General features: G+C 55.5%; 1 protein-coding gene across 1 annotated transcript in view; it reads left to right on the top strand.

Annotated features, from left to right (window-relative positions):
• Window positions 1-24,103, top strand: part of ADAM12 (ADAM metallopeptidase domain 12) — a 230,999-nt gene that overhangs the window by 119,155 nt on the left and 87,741 nt on the right. The window contains exons 4-5 of the mRNA XM_036027533.1: window positions 9,969-10,047; window positions 21,446-21,522. Coding sequence (XP_035883426.1) covers window positions 9,969-10,047; window positions 21,446-21,522 — 156 coding nt within the window. The remainder of the gene's footprint in view (window positions 1-9,968; window positions 10,048-21,445; window positions 21,523-24,103) is intronic.

Raw genomic sequence — 24,103 nt, 5'->3', positions numbered from 1 at the left:
TTTCCGTGTGAACAACCCTTCCTTGTCCCAAAGATACGTACTTTCTGAATGGATCTCCCACAGGCGGAGCGGCTGGCGCCAGTACGTGCTGGCAGGAGCACGGGGCTTTGGGGGGGGTCTCTCTGGCTCAGCCTCCGGGGTCTGAGCAGGCAGAGGTGGCACTGACCCCGGAGCAAGGGTGTAGCTCTGTGTGCAGCCTCAGCACAGCAGGTTGGCCGTTAAAAAATAAATTAAAAAGAGGCAGGCATCCTTACCAAAACCCAGGCACACTGCTCGGTGCCCTGAGAAGGTCTGAGCAGCAGCACAGCGGCTGATTGAGCAAACTCGGGAAAGTTAGGGTCTTTCCCCCGCACCCAGCCCGAGGTCACTCCTGGCATCTGCCTCTTGGCCGCAAGGCCGCGGGAACTTGCGGAGAGGAGCTGTCTTTGCGTAAGCAGGAAAGAACAAATTTGACCTCACAAACATTCTGTGAGTTTGGTGCAGCGTAGGTCAGGTTTTAAGAGAGCCCAGCTGGCAGGCCTGCAAGTCTGCCCCGGGGGCTGGCGGGTGGGCTGGCTTCCCCGAGGCCAGGAAAACCCCCTCTTGCCTCAGAGCACCAATCAATAAAAGTGTCTCAGCGAGCGGTGCCGGTGAGGAAAACGGGCTGAACCGCGTCCAGCCCTCTGTGGAGCAGCTCAGGGACCGGCCGACCACCGCGGCGCCAGGCTCCCGGCCTTGAGCGAAAAGGGGACGCGGTCGATGCAGCATCCCCTCCTGCGGCAGCTGGCGTGAGCGCGGCGCACGCAGGCCCCAGCCCTTTCAGTCTTCAGGTTCAAAGCTGCGTCTGAAAATTAAAAGCTGTGTTGATGTAGTGGTTCTAAATCACCTGGCTAGACTTTTCTTTTTTCATGCTAGAAATTGAGAAAATGCTCTTCTATCTTTTTTTTTTTTTTAAGTATATCATTTGCTCGACGGTGTGAATGAAAGGCTAGACCTGGTCTAGGCGGTGGCACCTTGAATGGTCCACGTCTCTTTTATCTGCCGGGCTGTAGGCGTGTGTGTTGGTGCTGGTGGTGTTGGTTTCGGACAAGGAAAAAACTCCTCCTGGAGCCCCAAAGCCGCGGCAAACCAATAATGGCCCTGGGTTGCCCATAAGTGCCTTTGATGTGTCTTTCTCATTTCTGATGGCTACATTCCTTAAAAAGATGTTTATTGAGCACCTGCTAGGTTCCAGACCCTCATCCAAGGGCTGGGGATACAGAGAGAAGATCACAGGGGAGGCCCTACCCTAACTGGCGTCCAAACCTCTAGTCACAGAGCAAATAAGCAGTGATGAGAGCCCCAGGGGCCGTAGGGGACCCTACAAGGCAGTGGGGAGGGGGGGGTCACCAAGGACAGGCAGCTATCACAAGGGGCAGGCAGGGAAGTCGGGGGGGATGTCCCAGACCACGATTAGAAGGGTGGAGGCGCAGTGCCTAGGCGAGGACGCGTAGAGAGGGAGGCAGGGGCGAGTCCACACTGCGGAATCTGAGCTTCGCTCTGGGCTCTGGAAGGAGCGGCACAGTATTGAAGGTGGAGGAGTCACGTGATCGGACTTTTGTTTTAAAAACTTGACATGCCAGCCATGGCATGAAACATGGACTCGAATGGGACCGGCGCGCGCACAGGAGACCGATGTGGCAGCTGTCACACAAGGTCGGGCGACAGAAATGGCGATGTGGCCCAGGGACAGAGGGCCAGACGGATGATGGGAGCCGACAGGTTCATTAATGATAACGGTTGCTCACATCAGTGAGCACGTCATCAAGGCCAGGCATGTTTTCAAATGTTCCACGTGCGTTATCTTCACAAGAGCCCTGCGAGGTGCGTGCATGACCCCCCTCGCAGGTGAGGACGCTCCAGTACGATGAGGTCAAACTTCATGCCCAAGGTCACGCGAGCAGAGAGCGGCAGAGCCAGACTGCTCTCAGCCGCGGCTGGCTGCCCGGCCGCCGAAGAGGTGTCTGGAAGGCAGATGTGTCTCCTGGTCCGAAACTGTATCAGCCCAGCTGTTCTGCAGACACGGACTGGCAGCCCGCTGGGAGCCAGGAACTGGCCGGTGGGTGGGGCCTCGGCAGTGACAAAGACCCCCCCCCCCAAACTTGCAGCACTGCGCCCGCTGGGAGAGGCTGCTCCTCACCTCTGATTCCCCTGGGCGCTGTGTTCAGTTATTCCGTCAGGTAAAGGCATTTCTTAAAATGACCCTCCAAGAATTCAACAGGACAACAGGACGGGAGGGGGCCGAGGAAGGTCCTTCCACATCCGAGTGACGACCGAAGGCCGCGTGTTAGGTATGTTGGCATCCGACAGCCTCCGTCCATTGTCACTTGGGCAGACTTCCTAACCCCTCTGAGCCCAGCTTCTATACCCACAAAACGGCCCTGTGTCACCCGCGCAGTGCTCTGTAAGGGCTCAAAACCCGCCGGTCGTAACATGTCCTGCGGCACCCCAGACCACGGGCCTCCGTGAGCAGACCACGGGGCCCAGAAGTACCACTTGCAAGGTGACATGGATCAGCAACTGGGACGAGATGGGGCAAGCCCAGTGCATCGTTGTCAGCTACAGCCTGGATGTTTGGCACGGATGGATAAGGTACATGAGCGGGATTTTTTCTGAGATTGATTGATTGATTTTAGAGAGGGAGGAATGGAGGGAGAAAGAGAGGGAGAGAAACATGGATGTCAGAGAGAAACATCGATCGTTTGCCTCTCCCGCACATCCCGGCCTGGGGGCCAAACCTGCCACCCAGGCCTGTGCCCTGACCGGGAATAGAACCGGCGACCTTTCCCTTTGCAGGACGACGCCCAACCAACCACGCCACACTGGTCAGGGCTGGGCTTGGTTTTTCATTCCCTGGCAAGACTGGATTCATGCACCTTCGTGTGTGGTGTCGTGCTGACCTTCCCCACACCCCACTCATGAAGTGACCAGACACGCTCGGGTGATTCTTCCTCGCTCCAGAGGCGACGACCTCCAATTTGCAGGACCTCATTGCTCTTTCCCATTTGGAACCCATTGTAATAGACAGGAAATGGGTAGACCACCCACACAACCCAAGCTGTAATGTCTTTCTAATTGTTTTCAAGGTCGGGCATTAATGTATATAATGGAGTGTCCATTTAAAGAGAGATGAGCAGAAAAACACAACGAAAGGCTGACACGGAAGTCACACAAGTGTGTCAGTACGGGTGTGGACTCTGAGGTCAGACCACACAGTACCAGCTGTGTGACCCTCCACAAGTCCCTTAACCCCTCTGGGCCTCGGTTCCTCATCTCCAACGGGCACCTACCCACTGCGGTGGTTGTAAAAGTGAAACAAAACCGTGCGTGCAAAGCGTGTTAGGAAGAGCTCAGACGGGTGGTAACCACGGGTGCAGCTGCGCTCAATGGCAAAAGCAAGAAGGACGCTCTGAAGCTTAGGAGAAGTGGCTGTTGTGACCTAGGTTGGCAGGGCCGCGTGACGATGGCGGAAGCAAGCTAAGCTCTATCATTCTCATGATCCCTTCTAAGGGGGGTGGGGGGCTTGATGGATCTTGGGGAGCAATCATTTATTGAGTTTTCAACTTTTTCTCTGTTCCTTACATCCTTCTAGTTCTACAAATTGTCCTCATAAAAGGACAGTCTGTTGTCCTTTGGTAAGGACAATATGGTAAGTCTCATATTGTGAAGACAGTCATAGAACATCAAGAACAAACTGGAGCCGTCGTAAGCCCCCCTCCAAAAGTCTTTGGAGCTGCAGAGGATCACAAAAAGGGGGAGAACGTAGCCCAAAGCGTTAGGCCCGTGTAGAGAGACGCCGTGGAGCTCACTGTGGTCAAGGGCCCCTCGTTTTCCGCCGGCTTGTGCATTTCTGTTGGAAAATGCGATCGGCAAATCAGCCCTACGGTCCTCACACAGATTGCCACCGCGTCTCCGAGTGTAACATGTCTACTCTGGGGACGGACGGGGTCATCGGGGCAGTCCCGAACAGTAGTAATAACATTCTTCAGTGTCAGTGCTGCCGCACGGCTGGGTCCAAACTTCTGTGTATTTACGGCTTAACTTGGAAGCAATGTATTAAGAGATTATTTTGCAGGAAACTAAATTGTCCCCTACAGTTTCCAAAATGCTGTATCAACAGTTTTATTTATTATACTTTGTGAAACTAAATGAGAAAGAGCTGGGGAAAGGGAACTTTTTTTTTCAATTCCAGGGGAAAAAAAAAAAACAAACAAGTTGTTTTGATTATTTTGAGAGTTTTAGAAAATGGAGAATAACAAGAGGAAGTCGAGTGTGAATGCTCCATTCTTCTTACAGATGCAGAGTTCTAAATAGTCAGGATCCCAAAATGCTGAAATTATAACCAAAAATAATTTGGATTTTGTAGCTAAATCGAATTGGGTGCTAAGAGACACAGCGTTAAGCCCCATTTTGCATTGCGAGAATAATAATAATTTCAGGAAAAAGATGGAGGACGGTTTGCTGCCGCTTATTTTCAGTCTCTCTGAGACCACGTGCTGACCCTTCCTCCTGGCCGGCAGCATCGCCCAGCGGTCAGGACGAGCTGACTTTGGGCCCAGAGGGAGCCACGTTCAGTCTCCACGGGCTCGGCTGTGAGGCCCTGGACAAGTCACTTAGCCTCTCTGAGTAGCTGCCCCTTCCTTGTCACGCCGACGACAACCGCAGGGCCCGTGCCAAGGCCAGTGAAGAAAACGTACCTGAAGGGCAGGTGTCGCCAGGCCTGGCGCACCCAGCCCACAGCCGCAGCGCCAGGAGGGAGAGAGATGGTGATGCTGGGGACACAACACAGGGACAGGGACAGGGCCGGTACTTTGCTCCCACTCCCCAGATCAGGACCCCGGAGCTTGTGTCATTTACCCGGGAGACTTTCCCACGCGGAGAACAAAGAGCACACACATTTGCAAAGATCGATTCTGAAAGAAACACGAGCCGAGACGTAGACAACACCCGGTCTCTACCCTTTTCACTATTGTTCATTTCCTGCTCTCAGGTCACCCCTTGACGACGTGCTGTCTCCATGGAGACTTGTTCAGTTGTCCGGTCGCTGTGAAAGGGCCAGGAGAGCCCACGGTGCCGGCGTGCAGAGCCCAGGACTCGGCCAGTCTAGAGCTTTTGCCGCCGACCAGAATGGGATCTCTGGGCAGGCAGTGTGCCCGGCCTGGGTCCAGACCGGCTTTCTCTGCCTTTATTTAGCTGCGGTTGAGGAACAGATCGTTTTAATGAAGGGCATTTATTCTCAGAACTAGGCACGTCACATCATGATTTTTAATTATGGTGTTTATTGTGCGCTGTGTCTCGTGGAAGCTCCAGGCAGTTCATCCCTCCTAGGAATATATTCCTCGCTGCATCTCCACGTCCTTGCAAGAGAACATCATTACCCAAATGCATGTATGAGTGATTTGGTAATTTGTGGGATAATAACAACGTGTGGCGAAGTAAATCTTCGGCAGAAAACTGAGTTGGAGCCTCTGAATACCAAGTGGGTTTGCCGGGGAGATCACAGAAGCCCGGCTCTCACCCACCGAGGGGTGAGAGTGCCTGCGGGCGCAGCCGGCAGACCGGACCCCCTGATGCGGCCTTTGCGTGGCCCCCCCGCCCTCCCTCCACATAGAAAGACTCAACTGTACACGCCCACGTGGGCGGTCTCCCACGAAACGATCAGACAACGCGGGCCTGTCATCACTGCATTTTTCCTCATTCTGAATGATCGATGCCAATCTCACAGCTCCTCTTCCCCTGTTTCCCTCGTCTCAGTGGCTCTAGAATTGACGACCAGGTGTCAGGGCCGGTGTCGAGCATCTGGCAGCCCTCGACGTGGTTGAAATAGCAACAGAGTGAATGTGACTGTCTGGACCTCGCCCCACCCCCACCCCCGCCTCCACCCCCGCCTCCACGATCGGGGCCTGCAATGTCGAACCACGTTTCTTTTCATTTTATTTGATCCAGTTGGTTGGAACACATTCTGTACAATTTGGGTTGCTTTCCTTTTCTTTTTTTTTTTTAAGATTTTATTTATTTATTTTTAGAGAAGGTAAGGGAGGAAGAAAGAGAAAGAAAGAAACATCAATGTGTGGTTGCCTCTCATGTGGCCCCCACTGGGGACCTGGCCTGCAACCCAGGCAGGTGCCCTGACTGGGAATCGAATCTGCGATGCTTTGCTTCGCAGCACACGCTCAATCCACTGAGCCACGCCAGCCAGGGCTTGGGTTGCTTTTCTATAAGAATGATTCGGTGTGTGCCACCCGCTTATTCATTAAGCACTTCCGGGATGCTAGCCATGGTGCTAGGCTTAGGGGTCGGTTTCCGCCCTGAGCTCAGCCCGAGGTGGGAGGAGACGAGCCAAGGAGAAATGAGGTAGAAGGGAGGAAGCCTTGTAACGGAATCCTGGAAGAATACAGGAGAGACGAGCACTCAATCCACGGGGGGAGGTGGGCAGAGAAAGTGCGCCCACAGACAGACGCCAGTAGGTGTTTCTTGTTCTCCTGCACTTCGGGGAGCAAAATATGTCGTATTGATGAAATCTATCGTGTGCAGCCTAGATAACTAAATTATATAATGGTGAATTTAGAGAAGAATAATTCCAACATTGATCTAAAAACAATTTGGGTTTTTTTTATTGCCATACTCAAATCATTTCAGAAATGTTATTAGGAAGAACATTACGCACATAATAATATTCAACGTAAATTCTAAATGATCGTTTCCGGCCACAGACAGGGTCCGGCAGAAGGAACACCTGCGTGAGTGTGGTCGATAGGATAGTAATACGGGTGCGATAATTTATAGTTTTAATCTGAACGTTTCACCCAAAATGTCCTAGGGTGTGCTCGAGTGTGATGTTGTGATGTTACAGACTGACATGCTGGTGGTTCTGTAATGAAAGGTTTTGTCACAAAAACGAGGGGCATTATTTGCGCCGGACCCTGTGTATACGAAGTCTCTGAGGTCAGAAATCGGAAAATGCAACGGTCAGCCGGGAAGGACAAGATTCTACTTGTGTCTTCTCATCAGGGAAGTGTGTCCTGTCTGAGTGGCTCCATCTCTGTCTTCGAGCTGCTCCCGAAATCTCCGCCTCTCGGGGCCAGCTGCTTCCTGGACATCGCCAGGAGAACGTCTCCCAGACGTCCCACACTCAGCACAGCCGAGATTCAGCGCGCGGTCCCTTCCCTCCTTTCTGAGTGACCTGTCTCCATTGGAAACCGAGGTTTCCAGTTCTGTTCTCGCCCCTGAACTTCCCACCCTGAGGGCTCACGCCCCGGTTTGGGCCCTGGCGCGAACTCGCACTCCAGCCTCCTCCTGACCGCCCTGCCCGCTGCCACGCCCTGCCTGTCGGGGTGGCCTGCAGCTCCCAAGCTCGTGTCTGCTAGATCACCACTGTGTCTGATGGCTTCCCGTCGCATGGGATAAAATTATCAACTCATGGCAACCTACAGGATTGGTCCCCGGCCTGCCTGTCTGGGCACCATGTCTCCCAACCTCAAATGTTACTCCCCAGCAACTTGAAATTATAGTTTTACATCTCCTGCACCCACCCCCTATTAACATGCTGTTTCTGTGCCCTCTGTGCCTTTGAGAATGTAGTTTCCTCTATCTAGAATGTTCTCTTCCTCACTCCTCCCCACATTCCACCTCACTGACCCTCTCTCAGCCTGACCCCTTCTCCCCCATCCTTCACGATGAGCGCCACCTCCCCCAGGCTTCTGGGTTAGAAGTCTTCCCTTGAATCCCCCCCACCCCCGTGCTTTGGGTGTATGTGTCTCTATCCCAGAGCTGTGATCACCCTCCGGGTCTGTCCCTCACTAGACGGCGAGTTCTTGGGGTATCGTATTCCCGATATCCAGCGTACTAAATACTGGCTAAATGAGAGAATGTGGAGGTATCACTTATAACAGCAAAACAAATGAAAAACAGCACAATGAACTCCTGATTTTATTTTCTGGTATAGAGAAGAACAGAGTTCCTTGTTAGATCAGCGAATCTAATAAGCAGGGGAAAAAGAATGTTCTCATGAAATTAGGCATTCACCTTCTGTTTCCATTTGCTGACACAGAAAGTCTCTCTAATTGGATTTCCTCCCTTGGGAAATCTAAAGGCTGCAGGTCCGTTGCTGTCACATTTCCAATGTGGCCATTGTCCGCCTGCCTCTCTCGTTTTCTCAAGGGACCTCTGACTTTCAGCCCCTTTTACATTAGACGCACGGCTCAGAACGCCTTGACTGAGCGCCCTTCGGTGTCACCCGCAGTCCCTAAGGAGGACAGGAAATCTGTTTACAAGTGGGAGAGGCTGGCCCTAGACAAACGAGAATGTACCTGCAGTGTTCTCCTCACATCTACTCATCCATCCGTGCATCCCTCATCCATCCATCCATTCATTAATCTGTCTATCATCCATCCATCCATCCATCACCCATCCATCCATCATCCATTTATCCATCCATTCATCATCCATTTATCCATCCATTCATCTATCCATCTATCATCCATCCATCCATCCATCACCCATCCATCCATCCATTCATTAATCCGTCTATCATCCATACATCCATCATCCACACATCCATCCATCCCTCATCCGTTCATCCATTCATCATCCATCCATTCATCTATCCATCCATCCATCATCCATTTATCCATCCATTCATCATCCATCCATTCATCTATCCATCCATTCATTAATCTGTCTATCATCCATCCATCCATCCATCACCCATCCATCCATCATCCATTTATCCATCCATTCATCATCCATCCATTCATCTATCCATCCATTCATTAATCCGTCTATCATCCATCCATCCATCATCCATGCATCCATCTATTCATTGTCCATCATCCAATCATCCATCCACCCATCCAACCATCTATCCACCCACCCACCCACCCATCTATGCACCCATTCATCCATCCATTCACCTATCCATCATCCATTCATTGATCCATCCATCTACCATCCATTCATCTATCCATCCATACATCCATTATTCCACTGAACATATATTCACTCAGCACTCAGCACAGGGCCTGCAGCCAGCACGCAATAAATATCTTTTGACCCGCTTGTGAAGGTATGAGTAATGCCAAGTTCTGGAGCAGAGCCACGGGGTGCTGCCTTGGGCAGGTCACTTAACCTCCCTGTATCTTGGTCTCCTTGTTTAAATTGGGTAAAATGTAGTATCTAACTCACAGAGCCAGATACTAGATGCTGTTAGAATTAAATGAGATACATGTAAAGGGCTTAACAAATCCTGGGCGGGGGGCGGGGCCGCAATGGGGAGCAAAGAGCCCTGTGGCGTCATTTCTGAGGGCAGATGGACAGGTGAGTGAACAGGAGGCAGATAAAGCCGGAAGCTGAAGGGGCTCCGTGATGTGGGTGGTGGTGATGGAGCCTCCTGCAGTGTTGTTCTAACTCTTCTTTGACACTTTAACATGGACGGCTGTCCACTCACCCACTGGGGGATCCGCAAGGGCAAGACTGTGGGTCTGAAGCCATTGTCCAGGCGGCTGGGTCCCAAGCCAAGGCAGGCGGCTGTGCTGTTCATTCTAGACAGTGGGACTTCCAGGCGGGCGGTTCTCCCTGCTTGGAAATCCTCACGCTCTTTAGAGAAGAGTGAGCGTGTGTGCGTGTCCCAGTGTGTGTGTGCATGTGTGCCTGTGGGCACATATGCCAGGGCGTGCAGATGCCTGAGCGTGTGTTGGAGAATAAGGTGGGAGGGTGGGGGTCCACGTGGGGGGTGTTCCATGCCCACACGTCTGAGTCCCGCCTGCCTGAATCTCCCCGATTCTCCCAGGATAACCTGCCCCATGCAGGTCCTTTGGGAGCCCCGGGAAACTGGGTCTTCTGTAACACAAGCAGGAGGCGGGGTCAGTCCCTGGCTGCCCTGCGACCTGAACATTCACCAGCGACACATCAGAGTGATCCCACACTCAGCTTTTCCTGGTTTCCCCCCACAGAGGCCTCATTGCCAGCGGTTTCACGGAAACCCACTACCTGCAGGACGGCACCGACGTGTCCCTCACTCGAAACCACACGGTAAGCCCTGCGTGTTCGGCCCACTGTGATACCCAGCCATCCCATCTGTGCGTGACACCTGGGGCTGTTTGAGCCTAAACAGCCCCGCCTCCCAGCCCCTTCCTCTGGGCCCCGAGGAGAGCGCGAGCACCCCTTGGTGCCTGAGCAATCCCATCGTTACCCCAGGGGAACTTGGCCTTGGCCGAGAATGTGCCGGGACAGCCCTTGACGATACGGCTTCATTGTAGCTTGACCTTGAACCCGCTTTCCAAGGACTGTGGGATGCTCGTTTGGGCATGTCTCCTCTAGAAAGCCCCTCCAAAGTCAGAGTCAGCTCAGAAAGCCGTCATCCCTGGGCTGAACTTGACTGCGTTCAACTGGGAAGTGCCTTAAAGAATTCGGAGGAAAACTGGTTCTGCTTCACCTTCCACAGACGTACCCAGCAGGTTGACAGGGCGCTGTATCGGGGTTGTTACAGACGTCTTACACGTGACTCGGACAAGGTGTTCGTTTTATTTGTTCCTTTTTAAGACGTGCTTGCTGTGCACCCCATCCTGGTCTCCGTGCGTGAATGTGGGGGCTCAGAGAGAGTGGCCGCCCTCTGAGGATGAGGACGGTCACCCGTTTCAGGGAAACCTGGGCATTTGTTTTCAAAGGACAAGCTTAGCAGGGGCATTGCGTTTGTAGTGTGGTCAGGTAGCCGTCGCCACGGTCTGTGGTGAGCCCACGCCGTGGCACACTCTGCTTTACGGCAGCACTTGTTTCGTGGTCACGTGTTTGCACGTGGCACACACACCTCCCGACCCCCAGCGATTCGGGGGGTGGGCTGAAGGGAGCACAGAGACACCCTAGACAAGAGAGACGCACAGAAGGATGGTTGTCAACACCCGGTCAAGCATGGGAGGGAGTCAGGAGGCAGGAACACAGAGGGGACGCGAGGCCAGAACAGTAGGCTGGTGACTGGGGGTCTTGGGACCCCCAAGGGCCGTTCAGGGCCCAGAGAGAGGACCTGGTGCTGGGGGGTTGGAGACAAGAGGAGCGGGCCCCTGTGACGGAGAATCCACAGAAGCTGGGCCCCCAGGGAGTTGCGTCCCCGGTGAGAAAGGGGGAGAACGACTCCACCCAGAGAAGGGGCAGGAAGAGGGCCGTGCTGAGCTGGAGAGCGATCTCGTAACACAGAGAGAAGCTGAAACCCTGCTCGCCGCTCGAGCATATGGTTGGAAGGGAGTGGGCCCCTGCCCAGATTTCTAACCCCTGCGTGGGAATGCAACCCCCGTCCATACATCGACCCCAAAATGAACCCCAGATCAGCAGCCCTGTGCCCCACGGGCCCAAGCTGAAGCCAACCCCAAATCGATCTACAGGGGTGTTTCCATAGCCCAGGCTACGTAAGATGTCTGTGGGAGGGAGGCAGGGAGGGAGGGAGGGAGGGAGGGAAGGAGGGGAAGGAGGGGAGGGAGGGAAAAATATAACAATGAGCCCAAAATCAAAATGACAAACCACACAACTGAAAAGACCGCCGTGAGCGAGCACTGGTGAACAGGAGAAACCAGACTTAGCACTGCCAGGAATTCGAGATAACAGAAAAATCAGAGCACAAAATAACAGTTTTTTAAAAGATTTTATTTATTTATTTTTAGAGAGGGGAGGGAGGGAGAAGGAGAGAGAGAGAGAAACATCAATGTGCAGTTGCTGGGGGTCATAGCCTGCAACCCAGGCATGTACCCTGGCTGGGAATCGAACCTGCAACACTCTTGGTTCGCAGCCCACGCTCAATCCACTGGGCTATGCCAGCCAGGGGAAAATAACTGTTTTAAAGAGAACAGGGTGGGCCAAGTAGAAATTCCAGGGTGAAAACACAGGAAGGAAGCAGCGTCTCAACACGGCAGGACGAGGACGCCCCTGAACTGAGGACAGACAGGAGTCCCGGCGGGAAGACCACATACCAGCCCGCCCCAGGATGGCTCCGCGTGAGCCCGCAGGCGGAGACCCAGAAGAGACCCTAAAACCACCCGAGGGAAGAGGCCCAATTCTCACAAGAGGACCGCGGAGCCGCCAGCGCCCGCTGCGTCAGCAGCCGCGGAGTCCAGACGTCAGAGTGGGGGCGGGGGGGGGGGGGCACGCCACTGCCAGCCTCAGCGCTGCACTCAGTCGACCTGCGTCACAAAGCACGAGCGACAGGCATTTTCCTGCAGCGCCGGGGAGAATCGCCTGCGCCCAGAAGGTCCCGGGAAGAAGGAGGCGGACGCCAGACACAAGGGTCAGATGGCAGAGGCAACAGCAAGCGGACAGCTTGCACGGGAATAAATCTCAATACACTCTTCAAGCTAACAATGACAGCAATAACGGCCCCATCTGGGTGTTTTGAAACAAGATTAGCGCCCTGGCCAGCATGGCTCCGTTGGTTGAAGCATCATCCCATAAACCAAAAGGTCAAAAGGTCGTGGGTTCGATTCCCCCAGGTCAGAGCATATGCCTGGGTTACGGCTTTGGTCCCCCGTCCGGGAAGTGTGGGAGGGGCACCCAATTGATGGTTCTCTCTCACGTTGATGTTTCTCTCCCTCTCTCGCTCCCTCCCTTCCTCTCTCCCTAAAAAAATAAAAATAAAAATAAAACATGATGAGCAATCAGTTTTAAAACAGTTTAAGAATTTATTTTGTACTGGCAAACAATAGAGATGCGGTTAACTTTAGATTTTAATAAGTATGCATCTTACAAATTTAGGAATATCCAGAAACAGAAGAGAAAAACAAAATGCACAATTCCAAATAATAGAGGGTGAATAAAAATAGTGCACCTACCCAGTGGATGGCCAGGGAGAGAGAAAGGAGTCCAAAAAAGAAACAGAATAAAATATAAAATGAAAAATACAATAAGATAAAAATGAGTCATCACATTAATCTCATTATATGTAAATGGTTGAATCCGTTAAAGTATAAACAGCTCATCTATTTAGAACTTAAAATCTGGCTACTGGGGTTTTTGCAAGATCCTCACCCCAAACACAATATGCTCGCTGCATTTGCCACGTACAACGTGCACCCCCGTTTCGTGTGCATTACACACGGGATCACAATGCCCGTCACTGTTCCCATTGTGTGTACTCACTCCACCCATGTATAATGCACATAGTTGTTCTCCCCTCAAAAATGTGGGCAAAAAGTACACATCATACAGGGCAAAATACGATCTCTTAACCCAAAGAAATTTGCCTTCTTAGTGTGAACATCGGACAAGCCAGACGTTAGGGCAAAAAAAAAAAGGGCATTATTAAGGGTAAAGCAGGTCATTTCCTAATTATCGCTTTTATCGTTACTGACAACCCTGGTCCCTGTGAATGGGGGAGGGGGGAGGTCTGCCTTAGAAAGCCCCCTGCCCGCCCGCCCGCCCTCCCTCCCTCCCTCAGTGGTGGAGGAGACGCACCCTTCCCACTGCCGCGCCCCAGGGCTGTGCTAAGTGGCAGTGACCTGCAGCCCCAGCCCCCCCAGGGTGGGTCCCCCCCAGGCTTTGCTAGCCGCGGGGTGGGGCAGGGCAGGGGGCGGGGGAGAGTTGGAGATTTCCAGAAGCCTCACCTCTGCCCCGGTCTCGGCTGAGTCCCCCGACAGAACATACCAGAAGCCCCCCTGCTGGGAGGGAATGAAGCCCATGCTGCATCTCGCCCTGCACCTCCCCTTGAACCTGCCTTCTCTGGGCCAGGAGACCGGAGGTCGGCGCTCAGGCCCCCCCGCCCCAGGCCCCCCCAGGCCCCCGGAACAGCACGCACACACCGTCTGTGAGTGAGGGAGAGAGAGGCTGGCTTGTCTCACGACCCAGCTGCCCCCCGGGGCGCCTGCCCGTGTCTCAGGGCCCTTCTGAGCTGCCGGCCCCTGTCAGGGTGAGGAGGGGACAGTCGCGCTCAGCTAAGGAATCCCCACAGGCCCAGGCAGCGGCCCGTCCAGCAGACACCCCGCCGGGGGGTCCCGGGCCTGGTATTATCCGTCACGCGTGGGCAGAGGCGGCTCTAGGGGCGCCGATTTCACTGAGTCGGCCCGGAGACGGACAGAAATGTGCTGACTCATCGCCTCGCCCCTCCAGTCAGCACATAACGGCTTTTCCTCAATTTAAGTTAGAGATAAAATAAAAACCCCTTTTTGGCTCTTGTCTTTTCTTTTTCTTTTTTTTTTTTGTTGTTTTTTTTTAATCTTGCTACGATCAGCATGAGCTGGCTGACGAGCAGAGTGGGGGCTGGCTTTCATTTGGGAGTGGATGGCTTGCCTTTCCTCGCTCCAGTGTCCAGACAGGGCCCACCGTGCGTGGCCTTCTGCGTTGCTGGCCACACCTGAGGGGCGACTGTGTTTCATATCGTCACCTGTAATAAGGCCTGTGGGAGACAATGCACGAGGCATTGGCGCTACTTTCACCCCAGAAGGCAATGCTGGGAAAGGCCGGGGTCGCCCTCCAGAAGGTCGCCTGCACGCACTGGTCCGCCGCACATGTGGTAACGGGCACCTCCACGGACGGGCATGGTGACCGCCACAGAGGGTCCAGCAGGCGTTAGGACAAGGGGGTCCGCGCCGGGCTGGAGGGAAGAGACTGATGTTTTTCCAAGAATCACAAGCCTAATTAACACCTGTGCTGAGTGTGCTGCAAAGAAGACCCGAGAACCTCATCTGGTCTGAAGGATCAGGGAAGGCTGCCTGGAGGAAGGGACAGGGGAACCAGACAGAAGACTGAGGAAGCACTGAGGAGGCCTGAAGCTGGGGAGGACAGAGGGAAGGACTTTTCGGGCAAGCCACGGTTGACCTGGAGCGAGGGCGTGCCGCGGAGTCGGCAAGAGCCGGAGTGTGCGGGAGTCGGACGCCAGGGCGATGGCGCCGGTTGTCACGGAGGAGCACTCAGGGCCGTTGGAAGGTCCCGACCAAGGGGGCGCTGTGGGTGGGTGCGGGCTTTGAAAGACACCCCGGCAGCGGCCTGCAGATGATCAGAGGGAACAGGGGCCGGAACCCAGCCGGACCGCGCAGGCAGTTGAGAGGGGGTGGCTGCCGGGGCCAGGGCCAGGGCCAGGGCTGGGCAGTGGGGGAAGGGAGCTCACCTGGCCTTGCGTCACGGGAGGCACCCAGAAAGCTTCCGTTTGCTGCGCGTGCTGCTTCTCGTTAGAAAAATGTATGAAAACAGAAAACACTCACAAAAACATGGTGCGACCGACGTCACACGGGGACCACGTCACAGAGGCCAGCGTGGAGCCCACTGGCTGGGTCACAGGTGTTGCTGGGGGACCTGCACGCCCCTGCCCACCCACGCTGACTGCTTCCTGCCTCAGAGGAGGAGAGCCTGCTGCTGGGGTGGGGGGGGCCTGAACACGAAGGGGCGCGTGGGCATTATAGGGGTCACCGCGTGTTACGGGAGGAGAGCATCTGGGAGGTGGGAGGGGCTCAGGGGCCACCCACGTGCCGTGAGTGTGCAGGCGCGGGCCCATTACCGGCGTCCCTGACGATGATGTGCCGTGGGTTCCGGCCCTCCGGCGCCACCACACTCTCCGCACAGCTCCGTCGGCGCTCCCCCGGGCTTCCTGCCCCTCGCAGACCGAGGCCCCTCGCAGGGAGCCCGCTTCCCCTCAGGCCTCCGCCGTGTGGGCCCTGGTCTCCCCGCCAACCTCAGCCTCCCCCGCTTTCTCCCCCCCGACACTCTGCTCCGCTCAGGTCCCCCTTCCTCTCACCGGAAGCTGCCGTTGCCACCCCGATGCTTTCTCCCCTCCCCCCATCTCACCTAGGTTTAACCCGGCCCCTCTCCTGCCTGACGATCCTTCTAGAACATCGTCCTATTTATACCATTCCCGTTGGCACTGCTGTTCCGACCCTCCCAAGGGGCAATCGCTTCCCCGATGTCCCCTCCATCCCACCCAAACTGTGCTCTCTGTCCCTTTCGGTCACCGGGTCAGCCCTTCCTTGTCAGCGGTGGAGCACAGAAGGCACCTGTTTCCGGTCCCCCGGAAGCCGGGTGGATTTTCCTTCCCACGCCGTGGCCCTGAGTTGGGGGCTACTGTTCTCAGACTCGGGGATCCTCGTACCATCGTCCTCTCCCCCCACCACCGCATCTGACGGATCGTATTCACCAGGAGGAGAATTTGTTGTTCTGGCGTGGGGAGATGATGGGGTTAAGTCATAAGTGCCTGCAGTACAGGGCTGGAGGTTTTGTGGAGAAGGGGAAGATGTCATTTCGTGGTCGTGTGTGCTTGGGGCATTTCCTGTGTGACGCTTCGCTGGCAGAAGGAGAAAGCATCGGGTCAGCAGAACGAGGTGAAGGCGACTGCATGGGACAGCGCCTTGTTACAGCCGTGACGACGAGACAGGACGGTGGACTCGCTTGTGGCAGTGGAAGGGGGACGCAGTGTGGGGACATTTCCCAGGGTCATCGCTGTGACCGCCGTGTCCTGCGTCACGGGACCCCCCCCCCCGAGTCAGGACGGTCGCCCGCCGCGTCTCCCGCCGCCGTGGCTCCCGCAGGCCAGGTGTGGGCGAGTCCACTGGGAGGTTCCTGCCGCTGAGCACCTGTCCCAGGTGGCAGCCTGGCCCTCAGACATGGGGACACACACCTGCCTGCTCCTTCAAGGGGGGGGGAGGGGTGTCGCCTGCAGTCCCCTCCCCCAGCCCCCGCCTCAGCCCCCACACCAGGGGGTCGTGCCCCCAGAGAAAGGAGGGCGCATCCCCTTCACCCGCCCCGTAATCAAATTCCCCAACCGACCCCATGTCGTGGGGTGACAGGTACGTCTCTCTCTGTTGTGAATGTATCTGGTGAGTTACTACGCAATAAAAAACAAAATCAAATTTGTTTGAACATTTAGGGAATCGTGTTGAAAAAAATAAAACAACTCTGTGAAACTGGAATTGTCTTGGAGAATCTGGAATGTGGGGCTCTGGTGATTACACCTACTCGCCCAAGAAGTGAGTCACGGCTCGCATCAGTCAGCAGTGAGCCGTGGGCCTGCTGGTCGACCGGCCGAAGGTGAGACCGGAGGAGCTTTAGGAGCAGAGACAAGCTGGAGGTTGACGCCGGGCATGGCCGGGGGAGGCGGGTGGCGGAAGGGCCGGTTTCCGAGAGCCGAACCCTCCCCAGCCCTCCTCTGTGAGCAGCGCTTCGGCCCACTTAAGGACTGGAAATTAACTTTACACTAATTTGTACTCTGCTTATATTCCTGGCCACTTAATTTGAAAGTGCACTTGAGAACTAGTCTATTAAAAATAAATGGAGACTGGAAGTAAATGACTGTGAAGTTTCAGGGGTCAGTCAACAAGATTCTGCTCACCACTTGGTTTTTACTTCTTTTAACCAACGCTCTGCTGCCTGTGCCAACATTTCCTGCCTCTCTAAAATGAGGCGCGGTCCGCAGTATGTGGGATCCCCAAAGGTGTGCCGCAGTTAGAACCGGGGCTCTCGCTGCCCCGGGCAGCCTGAGCTGTAGTGTCGCCACTGTCCTTTCACCCCCCGGCCAGTCTCAGCTCCGGCACTGCTGCGCGGGGCCAGGACCGAACCTCCTTCCTGGGCCGAGGGGCCCCAGAACCTTCCCATCTGGTTACCGGATCCCCTTCTGTTTACAGGGTTGCCCTCACGCCCCCGTAAGCACCCGAGCTAGACCACCTGGACAGAGGGGGACTTGCAGAAATTATTTCTCCTGGATGCTCAGCAGGCAGCTGACGGCAAGCACCTGCATGTCCAGAATGCCTGCTGTGGCGGGCTGGCCACTGTCCCTGCCACTGTCCCTCAGGCGGTCTTTCCTAAGCCACACACTCAATGCAGAGGACCCCCTGGCTGGGGGGCGGTGGGGGGCAGGGCAGTGCAAGAGCCCTGCTCTTCCCGAATCTTCCAGCCAAGAGGAGCCAACCCCGTCCCTGAGCTGCAAACATCGTCCCTTTGCCCCCCTCCCCCATCTTTGCGTCGCTTTCCCTCTGTGGGCAGCTCCCTCCCTCACCTTCACCCGGGACACCCAGCCCTCCCACTCTGCAGTGTTGTAGGGGTCCAGAAGGAGCTCACAGAACTTTCACTGTAGCTGATATGATCAATAACACAAAAAATCCAAGACATGCTACAAACTGCTAAGCTGATAGGACGGTTCAGCAGAGGGTCTGATACAAGAGAAACTTAAAAAAAAAGAGCATTTCTTTGCATTAAAGGTCCCCATGGTGAAGACATAACAGAAAAAAGATCCTACTCGTGATATGGACAAGCCTATGCAGCAGCTAGGCATCAGCCTGATGAACAATCCCCAGAAGCCACGTGAAAAAAAAAATCTAAAGCTGGACTGAAGGGCGTGAGAACAGCCGTAGTAACAGGGAGATGTACTGTGCATACATACAGGGAAGCTATTGTAAAGCTACAAATTCTGACCGGATCGACCTACACGTGCCAGGTAGCCCCCCTGGGAATCTTCGAGGATCAGCACAGAACTCAAATTCTGATTCTAAAATTCACCAGAGGAGAAAGTAGGCAAGAGTAGCCCAGAAGCTTTTGAGGAAAGAAAAAAAAAATAATAATACCAAAGGAAAACTTGCTTTCAGCAAGGTTGCCAAGAAAAACTAAGGAAAGAATTAGCCTTTTAGCAAATGGTTCTGGGGAGCCCTGTGTATCAGCAGGCAGAAGAATGAAACCGGACCCCTACTGGGAGCCACAGATTTACTCAAAGTGGACAAAAGGTATGAACATAAGAGCTAAACCTACAAAACGCTTACAAGAAAACACAGGTGTAAGTCTCCATCACCTTAAATCAGCCGATGGTCTCTGAGATAAGCACCTACAGCTGAGCAACCAAAGGGAAAAAATAGGTGGCTTGGCTTTTGTGCAAATGATTAATTTTTTTTGCACTTCAAAATACACTATCCAAAGAGTGACAAGACAACCCACAAAATGAGGAAAATGTGCGTGAACCCCATGTCAGATAAGGGTCTACTATCGAGAGTAGATAAAGAAATTTTCCAACTCGGCACTGAACAGACAATAAACCCGTTAAAATGGGCAGAGGCCTGGAGTCAACGTTTCTCCAAACAAGACGTGCAGATGGCCCACAGGCACATGAGAAGACACTCCATGTCATCAGTCACGAGGGAAATGAAAACCAAAACCGCAGGGCGGTACCGGCTCGCATCGGGATGGGAAGGGTCGAAAGGACAGGCAGTAAGGGTGGGCGAGGACTGGAGAGCTGGGAACCCCCATGCATTCTGGGAAACCGGGCGGGAAGCACTTCGGAATTCATTCGCACAGTTACCACGTGGCCCAGCGATTCTACCCATGGATGCATAACCACACACCCACTCCTGGAGTGGACCCAGGAGAATGGCAGACGTGTGCCCACACAGACACTTGCTCACAGATGTTCACGGCAGTGGCCAGACCGTGGAAGCAGCCCGGCCCCCTGGTCTGATGCCCGGGAAACAGGGAACAACACCTGGTTTGTCCGTGCCACGGAATTGTATCCGGTGTGGAAAGGGACGACGTACTGATGACACCTGCTACGCCATGAGTGGACCTCGATCCGGGTGCTCAGGGAAGGAGGACAGACACGGGGGCCACGCACGGGCTGTGTGATTCCACAGCGGGAGCTGACGTGAGTGGAGCAGGCAAACCCACAGACACAGGAGGGGGCCTCGTGGTGGCCGGGGCTGGGGCAGGGGTCCTGGGAATAACCCCTGCCGTTTCCATTAGGCGGGTGGGCGAAGGCTTCTTTTCGGAGTAATGAAAATGTCTTGGAATTAGACGGTGGCCATGGCTGTACAGCACTGTGAATGTATTCAAACTGTGTCCATTTAAAAGGTGAAGTCTATGGCATGTGAATTTATCTTAAGAAAAAACCTTGATCTTGATATCAAAATGCAGTCTAGACCAATGGTAACTCAGATGGGGTGGGGTTGGCAGGAGTGGACACGGGAAGGTGTGCCTCCGTGGAATTGCGTGGGGAGCACAAACGTGAAGCCACATGCAGTGTGCACACTCGACATGTGGCAAGGCAGTGTTTCTCATCAGTAAGGAGAGGAAGTGGTAGAAACAGCTGCTTCTGGTTTATGGGGAAAGTTAAATTCCAACCTCACACCCCCCCAAAAATAAGTTCCAGGTAGATTAAAGAGCCCACTGAAATGCTATATGAATAAAGGTGGACATGCCAGCGACCTTGAACGAAGCCACCTTAGGCCATGCACACCATGCATGAAGGTAGATCCAACTGTGTAAGAACTGGAAACTGTACAATAAGGGGGTAAAAAGACATTTCTCACATAACAGGCAAAGTATTAATACCCTAAATGTATAAAGAACTTCCGGAACCAATGAGAAAGCGGCAGTTTAACAAACAACCTGCACCACTCCCGTCCCCCGCCTTTAGCTGTGGCCCAGGTGACCCCGGAATCCTGTCCTGCCCTCTCAGACACAGGGTCATCGTGGCCCCTGTGGCGTGGGGTTCTCCGACTCCCTCCACGCTACCACCGTAGTGGGTCTCTCTCTGTGCAAGGGGCAGGGGGTCCCGGCAATGTCTGTTCCGTTGGCAGAACAACGGGGCAGCGAGCCCCGCCCTGGACACAGTAAGCGGTGTCGTCGTGCTCGAAGGAACCGCGTGCAGGGCCACAGCGGGGACGGTCTGGGGCCCGCGTCCACTTCGCTTTACCCTCAGACCGCACAGCCCTCGGCTGTGGGCCCCACACGCCCGTGGCGTCCAGCGGACTTGGGCGAGGAGGGCTGCGTGTACTCGGCCACTTCCCGCCAGTAGCCACCGCACTGAGGCTGCCCCCTAGCCTTTGCTCAATGGCAGACCTCACCCTGATTCTGGACAGAAGCGGGTCCGCACTAAGAAGAAAGTGTCCGTCCTGGGCATGCTTCTGGCAAACACGGACGTTGTTAAGGACGCGGAACCTCGCAGGCCCATCGCGGGGGAGTTTGACTCAGACGTAGGACACCTTTCAGGTTTTCTCTCCTGCCGAGTCAGACGTTTCGCTCTTACTTAATCGGGCGATTCGGTGAGGTTCCCCACTCTCTCCTCTCCCCTCCGTCTCATCGGCTTTTCTGGTTTCAGAAGCCATGGGCATAGACCTCGTTGCATTACATTTCACGGTGTGCGTGACTGCCCGCATCGCCCCTGAACTCATCACGAATGAGGGTCAGTGAGGGCGGCCTGGCCGTGTGGGTACAGCGGGTTGTGCGGCTGAACTTGGTGGACGTTCAGCCCCACGGCTTTCCCGAAGGGTGTCAGAGACAAGAACGGACCTGGGGTGCATCTCCAACCCTGGCCGTAGACCCCAGCTGGGTCGCATCGGGCTCAGCATTTAATGTTAGGACCCCTCGTGTAATGTTTTATGCAAAAGGAAATTCTGTCGTTCAAATCAAGTGGCGACGACCCGGGGCAGCTGCTGGTTTAGGAGCGGCAAGAAGATGCTGTGGCTGAACCGCCTTTCTCCTTTTTCAGGGCCACTGCTACTACCACGGGCACGTGCACGGATATCCCGGGTCGATGGTCAGCCTCAGCACATGTTCCGGACTCAGGTAAGTAAATGGCCGTGACAGTGACGGCGCTGGCCTCAAGCACGGCCACTGCAGGCCACCTCCTCCTTCTCCTGTTCACTCCAAGGCACTGAGAGGGAGTCACCGGGGTCTCACTTCCCCGGGCCAGACCGGAGACCGCGCCAGCGGCTCGCAGGCACACAGCTGCCCCGGGCTGGTGGTTTCCGTGTCCGCGCCTCTGTGCGCGCCGCTCCCTAGCCATGCTCGCAGAGTCCGTCCTCTCTCCCCCTCCACCTTCTGCTGCTGCCTGCCTTCTCAGGCACAGTTGTTTGTGTCGTCTGAGGGTTGCGAACAGCACCAGGCTTGTGTGCTCAGAGGACAAGGAAAAGAAGGAGGGCCCCTTTTTCAAGCTCAGCAGAGGTCCCCCAAATGCACATTACTGGTCCTGATTGGGTCGTAGCTTCACCCCTGAGACAACCACCGTGGCCAGTGGTGGACACGGCGCCCTGGTTTAACACGTTACGTGCCCACCCGCTGGGCCAGGCTGAGGGTGACCCGTGCCCAGCCCCGGGGCCAGGAGTCAGGGCAACCGAGAGTGCTCCAAGGAGGACCAGCGAGCTTCTGCCGGGAGCAGGGCACGTGAGGGCCGGGGCGCCCAGAAACGAACACCCCCCCCCCCCCAGCCAGCTTCCAGGCCTTTAGGAAGAAGTTTTAAATGATCAAAACCGAGACCTGGCAAAAACGGAGGCACCCACATTGGTCGGATAATTTCCAGGTGACAATTTACAGAATATCCGGTTCTTGATCGGTACAGAGAAAAGGGGCGTCTCCGAGGTCTTCCTAATAGCTCTTTTTCACAAGACACAAAACGGCGTACAAGCCAGTGACATTCACTAGTTAGCGTCAGAACGCAAGGAGAGCAACTGGGCGGCAGATTCCTGGAGTAACGGTCACGCGGCACAAAGGTGCCCTCCTCCGTGCTTGGCCTTCCCCTCCCTCGGCCGGTCAAAACTCCCCCACCCTTCTCCCCAGGCTGGCCCCCCACGAGCTCAGGGGCATTGTCAGGGTCCCCGCCTCCGCCCGCGCAGAGAGGCCTGTCTCTGCGGCCGGATTGTGCAGAATGTCTGGGTCTCAGCACTCACCTCTGACCTCCAGCCCCTGGAGGACATGCCTTGCGGGGACCTGGCACCGCCCATAACCTGGCAGGGAGGAATCCTGGGACGTCCTCTTGGTTGGGATCTCAGGAAACGTCAGGAGAGTGAGGGCTGTGGCCTCCAGTGTCAACCCCCAAGGCGGGGCGGGAGCAGGAAGGGGACGCTGCCTGCAGACGGTGCTCCCCAGAATTTACCCTTCCCAGCCTTTGTGCTGTTGGTGCCAGAGGGGGCGGGGCATGTCCCCAGAGAATTCGGGAGGTGGGGAGTCCCCTTTACGACCTTGCCGGTGGGGCATCGGGCCAGTGGGGTGTCGGGCCAGTTGGGGGTCGGACCGGAGGGAGTGCTCGGGCCAATGGGCTGCTCTCCTGCAGGGGACTCAGTGGAGACCAGAAACCAAGGGGAAGCGCAGCTCCCCCAGCACTGGCCCGACAGACTTTGAGAAAGAAAAGGGGATGAAAAATACGTTAAACATGGGGTGACCCAAAGATGCGTCCGGGTGTAGGAATGTGGGGGGAAACTCGAGTGTCCCAGGGGACACAGCAACGAGAGCCCGGCCCATCCCAGTTCTGCAAGAAAAAACAGGGAACATCCCACGTGCTGGCTCCAAAAGGGCTCGATCGGAGACGGGCAGGCAGGCCAGAGCACCGTCCTGGCACGGAGAGGGGCGGAGGGAAGCAGGCAGCCATCCTTCCGCTGAAGCTGGAGGGGAAAGACCAGGGAGGGAAAAGCAGCGGCGGCCAGGAGGAAGGGGTCGAGGAGCAAACAGCCCTTCCCCGGAGGGGACGACGTGCGAAGTGGACGACAGGCCGTGACAATGAGTGCCGCCCCGGCGTCGATTCCGCCTCTCACCCCAAGTCCAGTGGGAGGTCCGGGCCCTGAGGTGGTGCTGTGCCGTGAAGGGGACGTTGGCCTGGTACGCTCGGCCCTCCTCAGTGCAGTTTCCCTGAAATACCTGTGGTTCTCCCACATCTGGTCTCTCACTGACTCCCGCGCTCCAGGCCTCTCCCCGGCTAGTGATCGCCCAAGGCCACGGGCACCCCCGTGAGCATCAGGCACACGCAGACGTCAGGCTGTCACGTGGTGGGGAGGGACTCCTGCTCCGTCCCCAGAGGAGCGACCCTGCCGTGGCTTGCAATGGGACAGACGTCCAGCCCCGGAGCATCCAAACAGCCGTGTCCCCGTGACTTGATTTTATTCATAAATGCCCCATCCCCACGCCTCCCAGCCCCCAGCGAGCAAGGGGCTCCTGGAGGAAGACAAGGTCCCCAGTCCTTCCTGTCCTCCTGCTCCACCCGCTCAGCTGCTGCACTGTTACCTGGTGCCGGGGGGGGGGGGGGGGGGGGGGGGGGGGGGGGGGCTCGGGCGCCCCCTGCCGGACTCAGCCAAGCGCATCCCCATCACCTGCGGGCCTGGGGGTTCAGACTAGGATCCGTTTCTCAAGGGGCCACCTGGGATTTGACAGACGTAAG

Source organism: Phyllostomus discolor, chromosome 5 (assembly GCF_004126475.2).
Source record: "Phyllostomus discolor isolate MPI-MPIP mPhyDis1 chromosome 5, mPhyDis1.pri.v3, whole genome shotgun sequence".
Classification (NCBI taxonomy): Eukaryota; Metazoa; Chordata; class Mammalia; order Chiroptera; family Phyllostomidae; genus Phyllostomus; species Phyllostomus discolor.
This window is presented reverse-complemented; position numbering and strand designations above follow the sequence as displayed.